The 19043-nt window shown below is 47.2% G+C and overlaps 1 protein-coding gene across 9 annotated transcripts in view; it reads left to right on the top strand.

Annotated features, from left to right (window-relative positions):
* Window positions 1-4294: 4294 nt before the first annotated feature.
* TMEM138 (transmembrane protein 138) overlaps window positions 4295-19043 on the top strand; it is a 30311-nt gene continuing 15562 nt past the window's right edge. The window contains exons 1-5 of one of the 9 annotated variants that reach the window (XM_063641845.1): window positions 4295-4778; window positions 7087-7172; window positions 9025-9196; window positions 10885-10960; window positions 11562-12176. In XM_063641845.1, the coding sequence (XP_063497915.1) occupies window positions 4431-4778; window positions 7087-7172; window positions 9025-9196; window positions 10885-10960; window positions 11562-11674 (795 nt within the window). In that variant the 5' untranslated portion in view covers window positions 4295-4430 and the 3' untranslated portion in view covers window positions 11675-12176. The other 8 variants (XM_063641829.1, XM_063641853.1, XM_063641857.1 and 5 more) reach the window with 8 other exon arrangements.

Raw genomic sequence — 19043 nt, forward strand, 5'->3', positions numbered from 1 at the left:
AGCTACTCGGGAGGCCGAGGCAGGAGAATTGCTTGAACCAGGGAGGCAGAGGTTGCAATGAGCCAAGATTGTGCCATTGCACTCCAGCCTGAGCAACTAGAGCGAAACTTCATCTCAAAAAAAAAAAAAAATAGGCTGGGTGAGGTGGCTCACACCTGTAATCCTAGCACTTTGGGAGGCCGAGGTGGGCAGATCATGAGGTCAAGAGATCAAGACCATCCTGGCCAACATGGTGAACCCCCGCCCCCCGTCTCTACTAAAAATAAAAAATTAGCTGGGCATGGTGGCACACGCCTATAGTCCCAGCTAGCTACTCGGGAGGCTGAGGCAGGAAAATCGCTTGAACCCAGGAGGCAGAGGTTGCAGTGAGCTGTGCTCACGCCACTGCACTCCAGCCTGGCGACTGAGCGAAACTCCGTCTAAAAAATATATACATATAGGCCGGGCGCGGTGGCTCACGCTTGTAATCCCAGCACTTTGGGAGGCCGAGGCGGGCGGATCACGAGGTCAGGAGATCGAGACCACGGTGAAACCCCGTCTCTACTAAAAAATACAAAAAAATTAGCCGGGCGTGGTGGCGGGCGCCTGTAGTCCCAGCTACTCGGAGAGGCTGAGGCAGGGGAATGGCGGGAACCCGGGAGGCGGAGCTTGCAGTGAGCCGAGATTGCGCCACTGCACTCCAGCCTGGGCGACAGAGCGAGACTCCGTCTCAAAAAAAAAAAAAAAAAAAAAAATATATACATATATATCGAATTCTTAGTCATTGCTGTCACGCACTTCATCCTAACTACTAACATGCGGCTCATGTTCCTTGTGCCTGCCCAGGCCTCTCAGTGGCCCTCAGCCATGCCATGCCAGCTCTCCCCATGCTAGGGCTCCACCTACTTAGGTAAAGATGCTGGACTTTCACAAGGTGACCCAAGTTAGCAGTAATCTCTGAGAAAGGAAGGTCCAGCCAGACATGGTGGTTCAAGCCTGTAATCCCAGCACTTTTGGAGGCCGACACAGGCGGATCACCTGAGGTCAGGAGTTGGAGACCAGCCTGGCCAACATGGTGAAACCACGTCTCTACTAAAAATGCAAAAATGTGCTGGGTGTAGTGGCGCGCGCCTGTAATTCCAGCTACTAGGGAGGCTGAGGCAGGAGAATCGCTTGAACCCTGGAGGTGGACATTGCAGTGAGCCGAGATCACGCCACTGCTCTCTAGCCTGGGGGACAGAGCAAGACTCTGTCTCAAAAAAAAAAAAGAAAAGAAAAGAAAAGAAGGTCCAAGGGCTGCGGGGAAAAAGCTTCCATGAAGCTGGCAGGAGAAAATCATGCCACCAGCTTCCTAGAAGCTTTGTGACTCAACTACTTAACTCAGAGATTTGCTACCCAGCCTCAGAACTGCCTCCTCAATTCCTCCAAGGGCAGAGGACGTTTCAGATCACCAGATGTTCACCTAAAACTCTCTCCATCCCTCAGTGAAATATAAGAGATCTTGATCAGCAGGCTCACTCATCTGACAATATCTACTTCCACAACTGTTTTTTCTTTGTAAAAGGAAAAAGTAAATACAGTCCAAAAGGATCTGTAGCCACACCCTAGAAGAGGTCCTGGTTTACTGCTCTGTGACAGACTTAGAATAGACCCTGGGCACTTTCCTGACAGAGAGCTACAAAGTTATATTGCCCTGCTCACAACACACAGATAAGCCCTCCTACTTCCTGAAATAGAGCAAAGCAGGAGAAAAGGAAGAATGCAGTGAAGGACCAGCACAGTGATTCATGCCTATAATCCCAGTACTTTGGGAGGCCGAGGCAGGTGGGTTACCTGAAGTCAGGAGTTCGAGACCAGCCTGGCCAACATGGCGAAACCCCGTCTCTACTAAAAATACAAAAATTAGCCAGGCACGGTGGCATGTGCCTGTAGTCCAAGGTACTCGGGAAGCTGAGGCACGAGAATTGCTTGAACCCAGGAGGCAGAGGTTGCAGTGAGCCAAGATCAAGCCACTGCACTGCAGCCTGTGCAACAGAGATAGACTCTGTCTATAAATAAATAAATACCCAGGAGTTCCAGACCAGCCTGAGCAACAGTAGCCCTCATCTCAAAAAAAAAAAAATTAGGTGGGTGTGGTGGCATGCACTTGTAGTCTCAGCTACTCAGGAGGCTGAGGTGGGAGGATGGTTTGAGCCCAGGAGGAGAAGGCTGAAGTGAGCTGAGATCACACCACTGCACTCTAGCCTAGGCGACAGAGCTAGACTCTGTCTCAAAAACAAAACAAAACAAAAAAACAGTGAAAATTGCAATGCAAATTCTTGAAAATATCCTCTCATTTGTTCTAAGAGGGCAGGCTGGGCTGTGATCCCAGGGTGTGCTCACTATGGTTCGGCCTCCTGTTGTGCCCTCACTTTGCAGAGCCCCATTCTAAGGCAGCAGTCAGCAAGTTCTTCTGTAAAGGTCCAGGTAGTAAATATTCTAGGCTTTGTAGAGCACATGGTCTCTGTCACAACGATGTCATCAACTCTGCCCGTGCAAGAGCAGCCACATAAATATCTTAACAAATGAGCACCACGGCTGTGTTCCAGTAATATTTATTTATGGACACTGAAGTCTGAGTTTCACATAATTTTCAAGTCACAAAATATTATTAATTTCTTGCAAAAAAGGATTCTCTCGGTTGAGCTAAAACAGGTCAGGTCCAGGGGTAAGAAATGCTAGTTCCCGGCCGGGCGCGGTGGCTCACGCTTGTAATCCCAGCACTTTGGGAGGCCGAGGCGGGCGGATCACGAGGTCAGGAGATCGAGACCACGGCAAAACCCCGTCTCTACTAAAAATACAAAAAAAAAAATTAGCCGGGCGTGGTGGCGGGCGCCTGTAGTCCCAGCTACTCCGAGAGGCTGAGGCAGGAGAATGGCGTGAACCCGGGAGGCGGAGCTTGCAGTGAGCCGAGATTGTGCCACTGCACTCCAGCCTGGGCGACAGAGCAAGACTCCGTCTCAAAAAAAAAAAAAAAAAAACAGAAATGCTAGTTCCCATCCAGCCCTTAGTCTTAGAAAAAGGCTCTACTCAGGCTGGGAGCGGTGGCTCACGCCTGTAATCCCAGCACTTTGGGAGGCTGAGGCTGGCCGATCACGAGGTCAGGAGTTCGAGACCAGCCTGACCAACATGAGGAAACCCCGTCTCTCCTAAAAATACAAAAATCAGCCGGGCACGGTAGCGGGCGCCTGTAATCCCAGCTACTTGGGAGGCTGAGGCAGGGGAATCGCTTGAACCCGGGAGGCGGAGGTTGCAGTGAGCCGAGATCGTGCCACTGCACTCCAGCCTGGGCGACAGTGAGACTCCGTCTCAGAAAAAAAAAAAAAGAAAAAAAGAAAAAGAAAAAGGCTCTACTCCAAACTCTTGCAGTGTTGCTTTTATAATTTAGAACTACAAATAAGTGAAGGGGTAGAAAATCAGTTTGTTGCTCTCCCTCCCCGATGAACTGGGAGACTTCAAGAATCTTGAGGACCAGACTTAGGATACAAGTCCTAAACCCTCATCTTACAAATCAAGAACACTGTGACACTGGGGCCCGAAACGAGAAAATGACTTAGCCAAGGTAAGTGGCAGAGCTGGTACAGGAATTCAGGTCCACTCCCTCTCAGCTCTGAAGATTCCTTATTCTCAAAGGTAGCTTCTGTTAAAGTCGGAACATCAGGAGTGAGGGGCTCAATATTCCAGCCAAGGAGGCAGGTGAACAAGTTACCCCTTAGCACCGGAATAATTACAGACCCGGACTTCAGCCTGTGCCTAGGTCCGGCTCAGGTGTCCAAAGAACCGTTCCAGGCACCCGAGGGGTGATCCCTGCCTCCTCTGCTGGGTGCTCGTGCCAGCTAACAATGGGTGAAAATTGGGGCGAGGAGCTCCAGCTGCTTTCTGCGTCCTCTCAAGAGCTTTCGTGCCTTTATAACCACCACGTTGGAAGGAAGAGCGCGGAGAAAGGTGCCCACTTTCTAAAAGAGAAAATTGAGGCCAAGCAAGGAGGTCGCGACAGTGCGAAGCGAGATAGCAGCGGAGCCAGCATTCGAACCCAGGTCCCTGAACTACCAGCCCCGGAATCCTTCTCACCCCTAACCACAGTGGGACGAAGTGAGGCCGGGATCTCCGGAACCCGCCTCTCGCTACCAGGCGCCAGACCTGCCGCTCCCGAGGTTCCTAGGAGATGTAGAAGATACTGCCCGGAATGCCTACAGCCGGCTAGCAATGCTGCCCCAGAGCAGAGCGGCGGGCGCCGCCTCGCCTTCTTATAGGCTCGCAGCACTTCCAGTCGTGCGCGAGGCCTCCTGGGAAGTGAAGTCCGGAGGCCAGGGGTGGCCGGCTCCCAGCGCGCCAAGGTGCTAGCCCCCTAACTCCCGTTCCTCCTCGGCGTTTCTTCTCCAAGTCCGAAGTCAGGGTCCAGGACTGCTGCTATGCATCAGCCTCGCCTCTCATCCCCCATCCAGAGGAGGCGGAAATGTTCAGGTGAACGCGAAGCCTCCCACTACGAGCCGGCCCTCAGCAAGGCCGTGCGCAGTGTGGGCGGGAGCCCTAAGTCAGCTAGCGGCGACGCTGGGAGGGCCCGGAGCAGGCAGGGCCCCGAACCGCGAAGGCTCCAACATGGCGACCAGACTGGCCATAGAGTGGGAAGAGAAAGCCGGAGCCTAGCAGGCCGCACGGCGCAGACGGGGCCCCGCGTCCTCCATTTACTTCCGGAATTTAAAGTCGGCTTCCGGAAGCCAGGACGATGTCCCCATGACAACCGACGTTGGAGTTTGGAGGTGAGAGTGATTGACGAGGAGTGGGTTAAGTGACCAGAAGTCAGAATTTTTAGTGCTGTTGTTTTGGGCTTGGGTTTTATGCTTTGTTGTTTGCCAAGGAAGCCTCGTTTTTAAGTGGATTGGGAAGCGTGAGGAATACTGCCCTAGGTACAAAGGGAAGGCGGCAGGTAGCGGTGGACGAATTGAAGAGCCTCATGAGCTTGTGACTCTCCACTCCCCTAAACTGGAGGGGATCGTCGTACGTAGAGACAGCCATGGGCGTTTCTGCATAACAGATCCTCAAAACAGCTCTGGATGGTGGCCTGTGAGTAGTGGTTAAGAGCACGGGTTTGGCGTCACAGTTATGAAGTCTGGTTCTGCTGACTTGAGACCTGGAGGAATGCCTTGAACTCTGACTTCTGTGTCCTTTCCTGTAGAATGGGAATAATTCCCACCTTGCAGAGTTGTAGGGAGGATTAAAGGAAATGATCTTGGTTGACAAGCTTATCGGGTGTGGGTACCTAGGTAGTAGCTATCAATGTTATTTAATGCAGCCGGGCACAGTGGCTCACGCCTATAATCCCAGCACTTTGGGAGGCCGAGGCGGGCGGATCACGAGGTCAGGAGATCGAGACCATCCTGGCTAACATGGTGAAACCCCGTCTTTACTAAAAATACAAACAATTAGCCAGGCGTGGTGGCACACGCCTGTAGTCCCAGCTACTCGGGAGAATCGCTTGAACCTGAGAGGCGGAAGTTGCAGTGAGCCGAGATCATGCCACTGCACTCCAGCTTGGCGACAGAGCGAGACACACACTTTCTGTCTCTCTCTCTCTCTCTAAAATTTAATGAATGAGGAAACCGCGAACATACGTCCAGTAAGGTGGGACTTCACCAGCTGAGGTGGAGGAGATGCCTTAACCCTCCGGAGTCTCTATACATTGTAATGGCTACTTCTTAGGACGGTTGTAGGATTAAGTAAGGTTGGAAATATGAAAAGAGCGGCCGCGCGCGGTGGCTCAAGTCTGTAATCCCAGCACTTTGGGAGGCCGAGGCGGGCGGATCACGAGGTCAGGAGATCGAAACCATCCTGGCTAACACGGTGAAACCCCGTCTCTACTAAAAATACAAAAAATTAGCCGGGCGTGGTGGCGGGCGCCTGTAATCCCAGCTACTCGGGAGGCTGAGGCAGGAGAATGTCGTGAACCCGGGAGGCGGAGCTTGCAGTGAGATCGCGCCAGTGCACTCCAGCCTGGGGGACAGAGAAAGACTCCGTCTCAAAAAAAAAAAAAAAAAAAAAAGAAATATGAAAAGAGCTTATAAATTGCAAAATATTTTACCGATGCTAATTTAATCGCTTACACTCCAGAGCATTTTGAAATTTCTTTATAGATTTGGCACAGCAGCAGGGTCATAGGACACCCCCAGAGCAACTTGTGGGTCTTGGAATAGATGAAAAGAAACAACTGCCACTGTGTTGCTACCATAACCCTAAAGATAAAGCTTTCCAGGAGACCCCTATTTCCTCTCTGCTTTTTCTGCCTACGGCACTTCACACTTATGTGCCAGCATTTTTACTGCCTAGTTAAATACCAGTCTATCAATTATGTAAGAGACAGCTTAGTCCAGTAGTTAAGAGCACAGACTGTGGACCTGGGCAGCCTGCATCTGAATACCAGCTCTACCACTTACTAACGATATGACCTTGGACAAATTATTTTACCTCTCTTGGCCTCAAATTTCTCATCTGTAAAATGGGGAAGGTAATAATGTATTATATCATCTACCTTGTGAGATTTAAATAATGTTAGTGCTTGTAGAACACTCCCTGGCACATTGTAAGCAATGTATAAGGATTTGCTGCCATTTTTGTTTCCACCACTACTACATGACCAGGCAGTCATTCTTCTCAGTAATACTACTAGATTCCTTTGGTTAGAGACAGCTCTGCATTTAGAAGGTTCCAGGCATGGAGAAAGGTTGGTGAAGGTCCTAGAATAAATGACTTCTTGGGGATTTTTGGTTGTTGGTTTTGTTCACTAAAGTATCCCATGCAACTGGAGTGGTACCTGGCACACAGTAGGTCCTCAGTAAATGTTTATGGTATTAATACATTTCTAACCTTGCTTATCTTTTTGCCCCAACAGCTGCTTGCCTTAGAGCAAGGGAAACAACTCTGATTCAAAGGAACTAGAAGCCTCTCCCTCAGTGGTAGGGAGAGAGCCAGGAGCTGTTTTCTGGGGAACTGTGGGATGTGCCCTTGGGGGCCCGAGAAAACAGAAGGAAGATGCTCCAGACCAGTAACTACAGCCTGGTGCTCTCTCTGCAGTTCCTGCTGCTGTCCTATGACCTCTTTGTCAATTCCTTCTCAGAACTGCTCCGAAAGGCTCCTGTCATCCAGCTTGTGCTCTTCATGTGCGTGCAGTAAGGCACTCTGGAAAGCTGAACCCAAGCAATTCAAAGGCCCTAACAGTGGTGATTTAGTGTCTTAAAGTTATTAGTAGGCTGGGTACAGTGGCTCACACCCATAATCCCAGGACTTTGGTAGGCCAAGGCAGGAGGATCTTTTGAGGCTGGGAGTTTGAGGACCAGCCTAGGCAACATAGCAAGACCCTGTCTCTACCTAATAAAAATTTTTTAAATTAGCTAGGCGTGGTGCCACACACCTGTAATCCCAGTGATTCAGGATGCTGAGGTAGAAGGATTGCCTAAGCCCAGGAGTTCAAGGCTACAGTGAGCCATGATCATGCCACTGCACTCCAGCCAGGTGACAGAGAAAGACCCTATCTCAAAAAAAAAAAAAAAAGAAAAAAAAAGGTGCGGTGGCTCACGCTTGTAATCCCAACACTTTGGGAGGCCAAGGTGGGCAGATCACCTGAGGTCGGGAATTTGGGACCAGTCTGACCAACATGGAGAAACCCCATCTCTACTAAAAATACAAAAATTAGATGGGCGTGGTGGTGCATGCCTGTAATCCCAGCTACATGGGAGGCTGAGGCAGGAGAATCGCTTGAACCCGGGAGGCAGAGGTTGCAGTGAGCCATGATCATGCCACTGCACTCCAGCCTGGGCGACAGAACGAGACTCCATCTCAAAAAAAAAAAAAAAAATGTTTAAGAGTGTCAGATAGGGCCGGGCGCGGTGGCTCACGCCTGTAATCCCAGCACTTTGGGAGGCCGAGGCGGGCGGATCACGAAGTCAGGAGATCGAGACCATCCTGGCTAACACGGTGAAACCCTGTCTCTACTAAAAATACAAAAAATTAGCCGGGCGTGTTGGCGGGCGCCTGTAGTCCCAGCTACTCGGGAGGCTGAGGCAGGAGAATGGCGTGAACCTGGGAGGCGGAGCTTGCAGTGAGCCAAGATCGCGCCACTGCACTCCAGCCTGGGGGACAGAGCAAGACTCCGTCTCAAAAAAAAAAAAAAAAAAAAGAGTGTCAGATAGCCTGGGCAACATAGTGAGACTTCATTTCTACTAAAACATAATTTTTTTTTTTTTTTTTGAGATGGAGTCTAGCTCTGTTGCCAGGCTGGAGTGCAGTGGCACAATCTCAGCTCACTGCAACCTCTGCCCCCTGGGTTCAAGCGATTCTCCTGCCTCAGCCTCCCTAGTAGCTGGGATTATAGGTGTGCGCTACCATACCCCACTAATTTACCACACCCAGCTAATTTTTGTATTTTTAGTAGAGACGGGGTTTTGCCATGTTGGCCAGCCTGGTCTCAAACTCTTGACCTCAAGTGATCTGCCCACCTCGGCCTCCCAAAGTGCTGGGATTACAGGCATGAGCTAATTTTTTTTTTTAATTAGCTGAGTATAGTGGCACACACCTGTGGTCACAGCTACTCAGGAGGGTGAGGCGGGAGGATCACTTGAGCCTGGGAAGTCGCTGCAGTGAGCTGTGATCATACCACTGCACTCCAGTCTGGGCAACAAAATGAGACCCTGTCTCGAAAAATAAAGAGTATCAGAGAATCTTCTATAGGACTATGTATGGAAGAAATTTTAAAAATAAAAAAGAGTATTAGAGCAGGAAAGCCTTGACTATGGACTACAAACCCAACTGATGGGGCCAGTGGGTAATTTTAGGTAATTTTAGCTTCATGTCATTCAGGTCCCAAAACCCGTGTTATCTCTGTGAGGGTTTAAGATGTCAGATGCCTATCTCACAACAAAGGACAGGCCTCATGTGGTGTCCCTCAGGACATAGTACCTGCTGTTGGGTCCTCACACAGGCCTCCATTGGTTGTACTTTTTTTTATGTCTACAGCATCCAGGATATGGCAATCCTCTTCAACATCATCATCATCTTCCTCATGTTCTTCAACACCTTCGTCTTCCAGGCTGGCCTGGTCAACCTCTTATTCCATAAGTTCAAAGGGACCATCATCCTGACAGCTGTGTACTTTGCCCTCAGCATCTCCCTTCATGTCTGGGTCATGGTAAGAGTGGAAGTCTGAATTCTTTTCTTTAATTTTTATTTTAAATAGAGGTGGGGTCTTACTGTGTTACCAAGGCTGGTCTCGAACTCCTGAGCTCAAGTGATTCTCCTGCTTCTGCCTCCCAAGCTCAAGCGATTCTCCTGCTTCTGCCTCCCAAAGTGCTGGAATGACAGGCATGAGTCACTGTGCCCAGCCTGAACTCTGAATTCCTGAATCCCTAAAGGGCTAGGAATAACTTAACTTTTCTTTTTTTTTTTTTTCGTTTTTTTTTTGAGACAGAGTCTCGCTCTGTCGCCTGGCTGGAGTGCAGTGGCATGATCTCAGCTCACTGCAACCTTCCCGGGTTCAAGCGATTCTCCTCTCTCAGTCTCCTGAGTACCTGGGATTACAGGCATGCGCCACCATGCCCAGCTAATTTTTGTATTTTTAGTAGAGACTGGGTTTCACCATGTTGGCCGGGATGGCCTCAATCTCTTGACCTCGTGATCCTCCTGCCTTGGCCTCCGGAAGTGCTAGGATTACAGGCATGAGCTACTGCGCCCGGCCACTGGGATATCTTTTTTCTGGGAACCCAGCTTCATTCTTTGATATCTCACACAATGCTTCGTAGAGAACAGGTGAAATGAAAGTGATTTGGGTTGGAGCTCTGGGTACTCTTGACCAACATTATGTGTTGAAAAAACAGCCTTGTCCAAGAGTCAGGGGACTCTTCCAGAACATTCAATTCACCTTTGCCCCAAACAGGCCTACCAGGGCTAAAACAGGTAGTTGAATGTGTTTCATCATTAGTTATTTGGGCAGGTGTATGTTGATATAGGTTATTCTTAGGCATCAGTGCCCCATGGCTAATGCTGTAGGCAGTGGATGTTTCTGGGAAGTAGCCAGGCAAGATTGCTGCTTGCCCTTGAGTGCACCATGCCGTCTGCCGAGCTCCCATCACTTTAGCTAGGAGAACCGGCTTCCAGGATCCCTCCCTTTGGTTCTAACTTAGGCCTCAGATCAGATCCAGTGTCCATGGTTTCAGATTTCTTCTGCTTCACAAATTCTTCCAGCTCTTTGAGTATCTTATATGTTTCTCATGTACTCAATTCAATTGAACTCTTTAAAACCTCAGGGTTCTCTAGTTGTCACTTCATTATTAAAGCCACTTTCACGCTCGAACCCCCTGTTAGGTTGCGCTTGTGATTCCACAGAAAGAAGTAGAGCTCCCAGGAAAGAAGCAAAGCAACACCAGAGTCTCTGGGTGCTTCCTGAAGAGGATTCTGTGCTCTGGTTCCTGGAGCCAAAATAGGTCCTGGCTTTGTACTATAAAAGCCGTTAATCTCATTAAACCCTGAGTACACCAAAGTCTTTATCTGACAGGAGCTGAGCCAGCGATTTTTCAAGGCAAGACAGTGACCAGCTGAACTCCTGAGATAATGAGTATATCATTTCTCCTTGGCAAAGGTTATGGAATTAAAGAGAATAAATAACTTAGTTCATACTTCCTCCCTCAAAGTTAAAAGATATTCCCTTTGCAGCAAAAAAGGGAGCTTTGAGGCTCCTTCAAGAAACACTCCTTGGGGTTGTAGAAAGGAGGAAGAGGTTAGCATGATTTTAAACCAACTGGCATCTCTGCAGCTAACCAAGTTGGAGACATTAGGGCCTCTTGTGGCCATTAACTTTTGTGTGTCTCACATCTCCTTCAGAACTTACGCTGGAAAAACTCCAACAGCTTCATATGGACAGATGGACTTCAAACGCTGTTTGTATTCCAGAGACTAGGTAAGGACCAGAGCAAGGTCAGGCCTCTCTCAGGTCCCACATGTGTCTCTCTCAGTGAGGGCCTTGATGCTGGCTTCCCAGACCTGTCCCAGCTGGCTTGGGATGGTTGCGACAGCCACACCAGGAACAGGAGGGATTACTGCCCCTGCCCTTGCTGGAAGACTGTGGGAAATCAGGAGGCAGGGCTGCCCAGCCTCATTAGGTTCTGTTCTTTTTGTTTGTTTGTTTGTTTGTTTTTGAGACAGTCTTGCTCTGTCGCCCAGGCTGGAGTGCTGTGGCGCTATCTCAGCTCACTGCAAGCTCCGCCTCCCAGGTTCATGCCATTCTCCTGCCTCAGCCTCCTGAGTAGCTGGGACTTCAGGCGCCCGCCACCACGCCCAGCTGATTTTTTGTGTATTTTTAGTAGAAACGGGGTTTCACCATGTTAGCCAGGATGGTCTCGATCACTGACCTTGCGATCCGCCTGCCTCTGCCTCCTAAAGTGCTGGGATTACAGGCGTGAGCCACCGCGCCCGGCCAGGTTCTGTTCTTAAGTTCTGTTCTTAACCTGAAATGACACTCAGGAGCAGCCCTGAGGCTTCTGTTCTGCTTCCCCCCGCAGCGGCAGTGTTGTACTGCTACTTCTATAAACGGACAGCCGTAAGACTAGGCGACCCTCGCTTCTACCAGGACTCTTTGTGGCTGCGCAAGGAGTTCATGCAAGTTCGAAGGTGACCTCTTGTCACACTGATGGATACTTTTCCTTCCTGATAGAAGCCACATTTGCTGTCGGCAGGGAGAGTTGGCCCTATGCATGGGGAAACAGCTGGACTTTTCAAGGAAGGTTCAGACCAGCTGTGTTCAGCATTCAAGAAGGAAGATCCTCCCTCTTGCACAATTAGAGTGTCCCCATCAGTCTCCAGTGCGGCATCCCTTACTTGCCTCCTACATCCGTTCCACCCCCTGTCCTTCCTTTCCTCTCTGTACCATTCATTCTCCCTGACCCGTCTTTCTTGCCGAGGGTTCTGTGGCTCTTACCCTTGTGAAGCTTTTCCTTTAGCCTGGGACAGAAGGACCTCCCAGCCCCTCAAAGGATCTCCCAGTGACCAAAGGATGTGAAGAGTGATAGTTACGTGCTCCTGACGGATCACACCGCAGACGTTTAGATTTTTATACCCAAGGCACTTTTTAAAAATGTTTTATAAATAGAGAATAAATTGAATTCTTGTTCCATAAATGGTGGGGTCTGTCTGTCCAGCTAGATCTCTTCATGGTTAAGAGGCGTGCCAAGGTCCAGCTTAGCATCTACTTGACTCAGAGGGAATATTGAGCCACAGAGGAAATACAGATCTTTGTTGAGCTCCATTATGAGTACAGAGTATTTTAGCAGAAATTCAAGATGGAATCTGATGCTGCATCCCCCACTCCTGGAGTTCCAGATGTCTGTGCTCTATTCAGACTCTCTTTCCTTATCAGAAGCCTTAACTGCCCTCAGAAGAATAAAAATATTCCTTAGCCAGTTTTGGCAAAAGAAATTTTTAAAATTCATATGTCCGTAGTATCAGTTTTGTATTGTCAGAATACTGTGTAACAGTCTACCACCAAAGTTCAGGGGCATAGAGCAATAAACAGCTGCCTGGCTCTTTGTCTTGGGGTTCAGCTGATCAAGGCTGTGTGTGGGTGGTTTCAGCTGGGCTCACTCGTGTGTCAGCTGCAGGTCAGCTAGGCAGCTATGATGTCCTTGGGATCCATTGGCAATTGGCTAGCCTGCAGTGACCTCAGCTGGGGGCCCCCAAACATCTCAGGACCCCCAAACTCATTATGCCAAAGGGAAAGTTAAGCCTGGAGACTGAGTCATGCAACACCGCCCCCCTCTCCCAGATAAATGAATTTATTTTACTTTATTTTATTTTAAGATGGAGTCTAGCTCTGTCACCAGGCTGGTATGCAGTGGCACAATCTCGGCTCACTACAACCTCCGCCTCCCGGGTTCAAGCGATTCTCCTGCCTCAGCCTCCCCAGTAGCTGGGATTATAGGCACGTGCCGCCACGCCCAGCTAATTTTTGTATTTTTAGTAGAGATGGGATTTCACCATGTTGGCCAGGATGGTCTCGATCTCCCGACCTTGTGATCTGCCCACCTCAGCCTCCCAAAGTGCTGGGATTACAGGAGTGAGCCACCACTCCCAGCCCCAAATGAATTTCTGTTACTTCACAGCGTTTTGTCAAAGCATTATGCATTAGCCAGACCCTACACCCCCAGGAAAAGGAAAAAGGCCTCAGGCATCCTTAGATGACTGCCCTCAGAAATTGTTCTGTGCTGGCTTTGAACCCTTTCAAGATGTACTATAAAACAAGGACATGCCAATTCTTACTTCAGGTCTGCCTGCAATCTAAGTCTAGCACCTAAAGTAAGAGTTTGTTAGATTTCACACTGATGATGCTTGTATTGATGAAAAAAAAAAGCCGAACTCTAAAATACTTTAAGAGATGTATTATTCTGAGCCAATGTGAGGACAATGACCCATGACAAAGCCCCAGGAGGTCCTGAGAACACGTGCCCAAGATGGTTGGGTTACAGCTTGATTGTATATATTTTAGGGGGACAGAAGTTACAATCAGAGACATAAATCAATAGACGCAAGGTGTACATTGATTTTGCCCAGAAAGGCAGGACATCTCAAAAGGGGATGCCTTGCAAGTCAGATGGATTTAAAGATTTCTAATTGGCAACTGGTTGAAAGGGTTAAATTTGGGCCGGGCACAGTGGCTCACACCTGTAATCCCAGCACTTTGGGAGGTCAAGGTGGGTGGATCATGAGGTCAAGAGTTCAGGACCAGCCTAGCTAACATGGTGAAACCCTGTCTCTACTAAGAATACAAAAAGTAGGCAGGTGTGGTGGCACATGCCTGTAATCCCAGCTACTCGGGAGGCTGAGGCAGGAGAATTGATTGAACCTGGGAGGCAGAGGTTGCAGTGAGCCAAGATTGCACCACTGCCCTCCAGCCTGGGCAACAGAGCAAGACTCTGTCTTGGAAAAAAAAAAGTGGGGATTAAATTCTGCCTAAAGAATTGAAGTCTTCAATTCTACCCAAAGTGTTGAAGTCCACAGAAATGTTTGCAGTTAAGATCATGAGAGGGTGTAGAAGGCAAGATTCTTGGTTTTGTTTTGTTTTTGAGACGGAGTCTCACTCCGTCTCCCAGGCTGGAGTGCAATGGTATGATCCCAGCTCACTGCAACCTCTGCCTCTCAGGTTTAAATGATTCTCCTGCCTCAGCCTCCTGAGTTGCTGGGATTGCAGACGTGCACCACCGTGCCCAGCCAGAAAACATTCATTCTCAAAAAAAAAAAAAAAAAAAAAAATGCCGGGCGTGGTGCCTCATGCCTGTAATCCCAGCACTTTGGGAGGCGGAGGCAGGTGGATCATGAAGTCAGGAAATTGAGACCATCCTGGCTAACATGGTGAAACCCCGTCTGTACTAAAAAAATACAAAAAAATTAGGCAGGCATGGTGGTGGGTGCCTGTAGTCCCAGCTACTCGGGAGGCTGAGGCAGGAGAATGGCGTGAACCTGGGAGGTGCAGCTTGTAGTGAGCTGAGGTCACGCCATTGCACTCCAGTGTGGCAACAGAGTGAGACTCTGTTTCAAAAAAAAAAAGAAATAAAGAAAGAAAGAGGGATTGTTCAGGACAAACCAGAAAGTCCAAGCATTTCATTAACAGTCTGTGTAAGTTACAATAAGAGGATTTACTTTTTTTTTTAAAAGCCAAAAACTTTGGTTGTCACATTAAGTTTCGTTTGCCTAGGAAAAAAACAGATTTAAAAAAAAAGTTTCTAATTAAGGTTATTACATCTGTGTATCTGTCTATATGTGCTTTTAAAATACTTGCAACATTGAGTTACAGGGCTTTGATTCCTGGGTCTAAGAAGGACACCAAGTCCTGCTAAATGTTAAACACTGACAGCAATTAAAGCCCCATCTTCAGGCCCGGTAGAAGATGCTGATCAAAATAAACTTCATTCCTGAAGCACAGGGCTGGAAAATCAAAGCTATTCAACTCCTCAAGGCCCAGGGACTATCAAGGAAGAGGTGGACAGATGAGATTGTAAAGGCTGATTTTGAGAGATAAAATAAATTCAGTTTCCCTATAAATTAATTATTAATGTCAAAGGCACACTGAAGCAAGACCAGCATATGGGCCCCTGTGTCAGACTAACAAGGTTTTCTTGAAGCAGTAACTGACTCCTTAATAAAGGTTATAAAAGTTATAAAGGCTTATGGAAGTTATATTTAATTGGCTTCATGCTGTTTTTATTAGGGCTTATTGTTTGGAAAATTAAGTCTCCTCTCTCAAAGAATGAAGGTTTTTACCTTTTTTTATTTTTGAAATCCTTGAGTTATCACTGGTTAAATGCATGACTTATTTAACAATGGCCTGTGATAACCTTTGATATTTGACAAACGTTCCAAAATCAAATTATAAATGATGTCTTTTTCAGACCTAATTAATCCTTTAAGGTATTATTAATAGGTTCCCTAAAGTCCAAAAATGACATATTTGGCTTACTTGGTATAAAAATTATACAGGAAACATTGTCAAATATAAAATGGTGTTTGGTTTTCTTTGGGCTGTATTTGTATAAATACGTTATTGGATGTGTTCCAAAATTATGGGAGACTCCTATAATTCTTTTTTCTTTTTATTTTTTTTAAAGATGGAGTCTCACTCTTGTCGTCCAGGCTGGAGTAGTGCAGTGGTGCAGTCCTGGCTCACTGCAACCTCCACCTCCTGGGTTCAAGCAATTCTCCTGCCTCAGCCTCCCAAGTAGCTGGGATTACAGGTGCCCGCCAACATGCCCGGCTAATTTTTGTATTTTTAGTAGAGATGGGGTTTCACCATGTTGGCCATGCTGGTCTCGAACTCCTGACCTCAGGTGATCCACCCACCTCGGCCTCCCAAAGTGCTGGGATTACAGGCATGAGCCACTGCACCCAGTCCTTTTTTTTTTTTTTTTTTTTGAGACAGAGTTTCGCTCTGCCACCCAGGCTGAAGTACATTGGTATGATCTCAGCTCACTGGAAACTCTGCGTCCCGGGTTCAAGCAATTCTCCTGCCTCAGCCTCCCAAGTAGCTGGGATTACAGGCACCCACCACCACACCCACCTAATTTTTGTATTTTTTTTTTAGTAAAGACAGGATTTCACCATGTTGGTTGGCTAGGCTGGTCTCGAACTCCTGAGCTTGGGTGATCCACCTGTCTCAGCCTCCCAAAGTACTGGGATTACAAGTATGAGCCACTGCCACTGGCCTTGGAAACTCCTATAATTCTGATATGACTTAATGTACATTATCAGTAATAATTATAACTGTTATGTTAAATTATTATGTGCCACAGAGGTAACAAATTTCCTTGTCAGTTTTCTCTTTGACTATAGCTGCCCTAAAACATTTTGTCATCCATGGACAATTGTTGTTTTGCTTTGGTCCTCTTTAGAAGGTGGTTTTATAATCAGCTATAAAACTCCAGACCAGGCGTGGGGACTCACACCTGTAATTCCAGCACTTTGGGAGGCCGAGGTGGGCAGATCATGATGTCAGGAGATTGAGACCAGCATGGTGAAACCCCGTCTCTACTAAAAATACAAAAATTAGCTGGGCGTGGTGTCAGGTGTCTGTAATCCCAGCTACTCAGCTACTCAGGAGGCTGACGCAGGAGAATTGCTTGAACCTGGGAGGCGGAGGCTGCAGTGAGCTGAGATCGCGCCACTGAACTTCAGCCTGGTTGTCAGAGCTAGACTCCATCTCAAAAACAAACAAACAAACAAACTAACTAACTAATAGGTGCCCCTGAATACAGGTTTCTGATAACTTTAGAGATTGTCACATCAGAATAGAGGAAAAACTTTCATGACTCATGGAGAGCTGAAATGTTCAGGAAAATCAAGCAGAACAGGAATTAATTGCACGGACTAAACTAATAGGTGTCTGAAGTGATCTTTTTAACTTTACACTTAAAACGTTGCTGATCCCGTGTTTTGTTTCTCAGAGTCAAGAAAACTTTTAAGCTATTTATAGCTTTAACAATTGAGTATACTCCTATGAACAAAATTTGGAGCATATTTGTTTTTCTCTGATTTCTCCAGAATTTGGAGATTATTTGTGAGGTTTTTTTTTTTTTTTTTTTTTGAGTTGGAGTTTCACTCTTTTTGCCCATGCTGGAGTGCAGTGGTGTGATCTCAGCTCACCACAACCTCTGCCTCCCAGGTTCAAATCATTCTCCTGCCTCAGCCTCCCGAGTAGCTGGGACTACAGGCATGCGCCACCATGCCTGGCTAATTTTTGTATTTTTAGTAGAGATGGTGTTTCACTACGTTGGCCAGGCTGGTCTCAAACTCCCGACCTCAGGCGATCCACCCACCTCAGCCTCCCAAAGTGCTGGGATTACAGGCATTAGCCATTTCGCCCAGCTGTGAGTATTCTTAACTTATGACAATACAGTTATTTGCATAAGTGCAGTAAGAATCTGTTTTCGTTTGTAACAGGACACAATTGGAGAAACTGGTTATTTTACCAAGGCTTTTACTGGAATGGTGTACTTTCCTTTAAGCAATCAAATTTGACTTTATGGAGCCAATAAAAGCCCCTTGGAAAAACTGGCCCCATACCTTTGTCCACACAGCCCCTGTCCAAGGTTTCTGACCTGTGGCAAGTAAAGCACGTCACTTTCTGACAGGCCCAGGAGTCCCAAGTTTATCTTGGAACCTCAAGAGGAGAGGATCATGCAATTCATAGGTATTTGATGGCACAAATCCACGGCTGGGCTCGGCTTTAAAAAAGTCTTATCTGAGATTCTTTCTATGGAGCAAAGTTTCATCAAAGCCAATTTAAAAGCCTATGTAAAAAATAATTATTCGGCCAGGTGTGGCGGCTCACGCCTGTAATCCCAGCACTTTGAGAGGCCAAGGCAGGCGGATCACCTGAGGTCAGGAATTCAACACCAGCCTGGCCAACATGGTGAAACCCCATCCCTACTAAAAATACAAAATGTAGCCAGGTGTGGTGGTGCATGCCTGTAATCCCAGCTACTCAGGAGGCTGAGGTGGGATAATCGCTTGAACCCAGGAGGCGGAGGTTGCAGTGAACTGAGATCACGCCACTGCACTCCAGCCTGGATGACAGAGCAAGACTCCGTCTCAAAAAAAAAAAAAATGGAAAACTGGAAAGAGAAAAATTATTTCAAAAACTATGGCACACCTGTTGTTAGATTCTAGTCTTGCCTAATGTTTTTCAATTTTATTATTTTCTAGTTTGGACTGAATTCTAATTTTTCTTGGCTACAAGTCTTCAAAATAATGTTTTCATTTTTTTCTTCTTTTTTCCATTTTTTTTCTAATTTGGAGTCACTGAAAACTAAGCTGTGCTTTCATAAAGCCCTGCAAACTGAATCTAGACAACTTCAGAAGAAAAATAACAGCAACCTATTTACATACATAAGCCACTTTCATACCTGCCTACTGATGTATGGACTTCAGAGTAATGTAGCTTATAGCAATTTTCCAGGATTGTTCTTTTGTTTGTTGTTGTTCTCTCTTCCTCCCCCTATTTTCTCTTCATAGGACATGACACTTCACAACCTTCTAAAAATGAGTTTTCCTAATAAATCAGGACCTACTCGTCTAGAAATAAACCATCCTAGCCATGAGAGATCAGATGAAACCTGAGACAAGAGACTCATTTTTTTCTAAAATGCTTTCTCTAAAAGATTTTTTAAAAGAAAAGGGAGGAAATGTGAAAGGAAAATATCTTGGGCCCCCAAATCACTCAGCTAAAGGCAAAAGTCAAGCTGGGAACTGCTTAGGGCAAGCCTGCCTCCCATTCTAATCAAAGTCACTGCTCTGCTCACTGAGACAAATGCATATCTGATTGCCTCCTTTAGAGAGACTCATGAGAAACTCAAAAGAATGCATCCATTTGTCTCTAGTTTACCTATGACCTGTAAGCCCCTCCCTGCTTCAAGTTGTTCCGCCATATTGTTTCACTGAGCCAGACTAAGGCATACCTGACTATTCCTCTACCCTCCTCTTGCATGTAAATTGTGCAT

This window comes from Symphalangus syndactylus, chromosome 1, assembly GCF_028878055.3.
Source record: "Symphalangus syndactylus isolate Jambi chromosome 1, NHGRI_mSymSyn1-v2.1_pri, whole genome shotgun sequence".
Lineage (NCBI taxonomy): Eukaryota > Metazoa > Chordata > Mammalia > Primates > Hylobatidae > Symphalangus > Symphalangus syndactylus.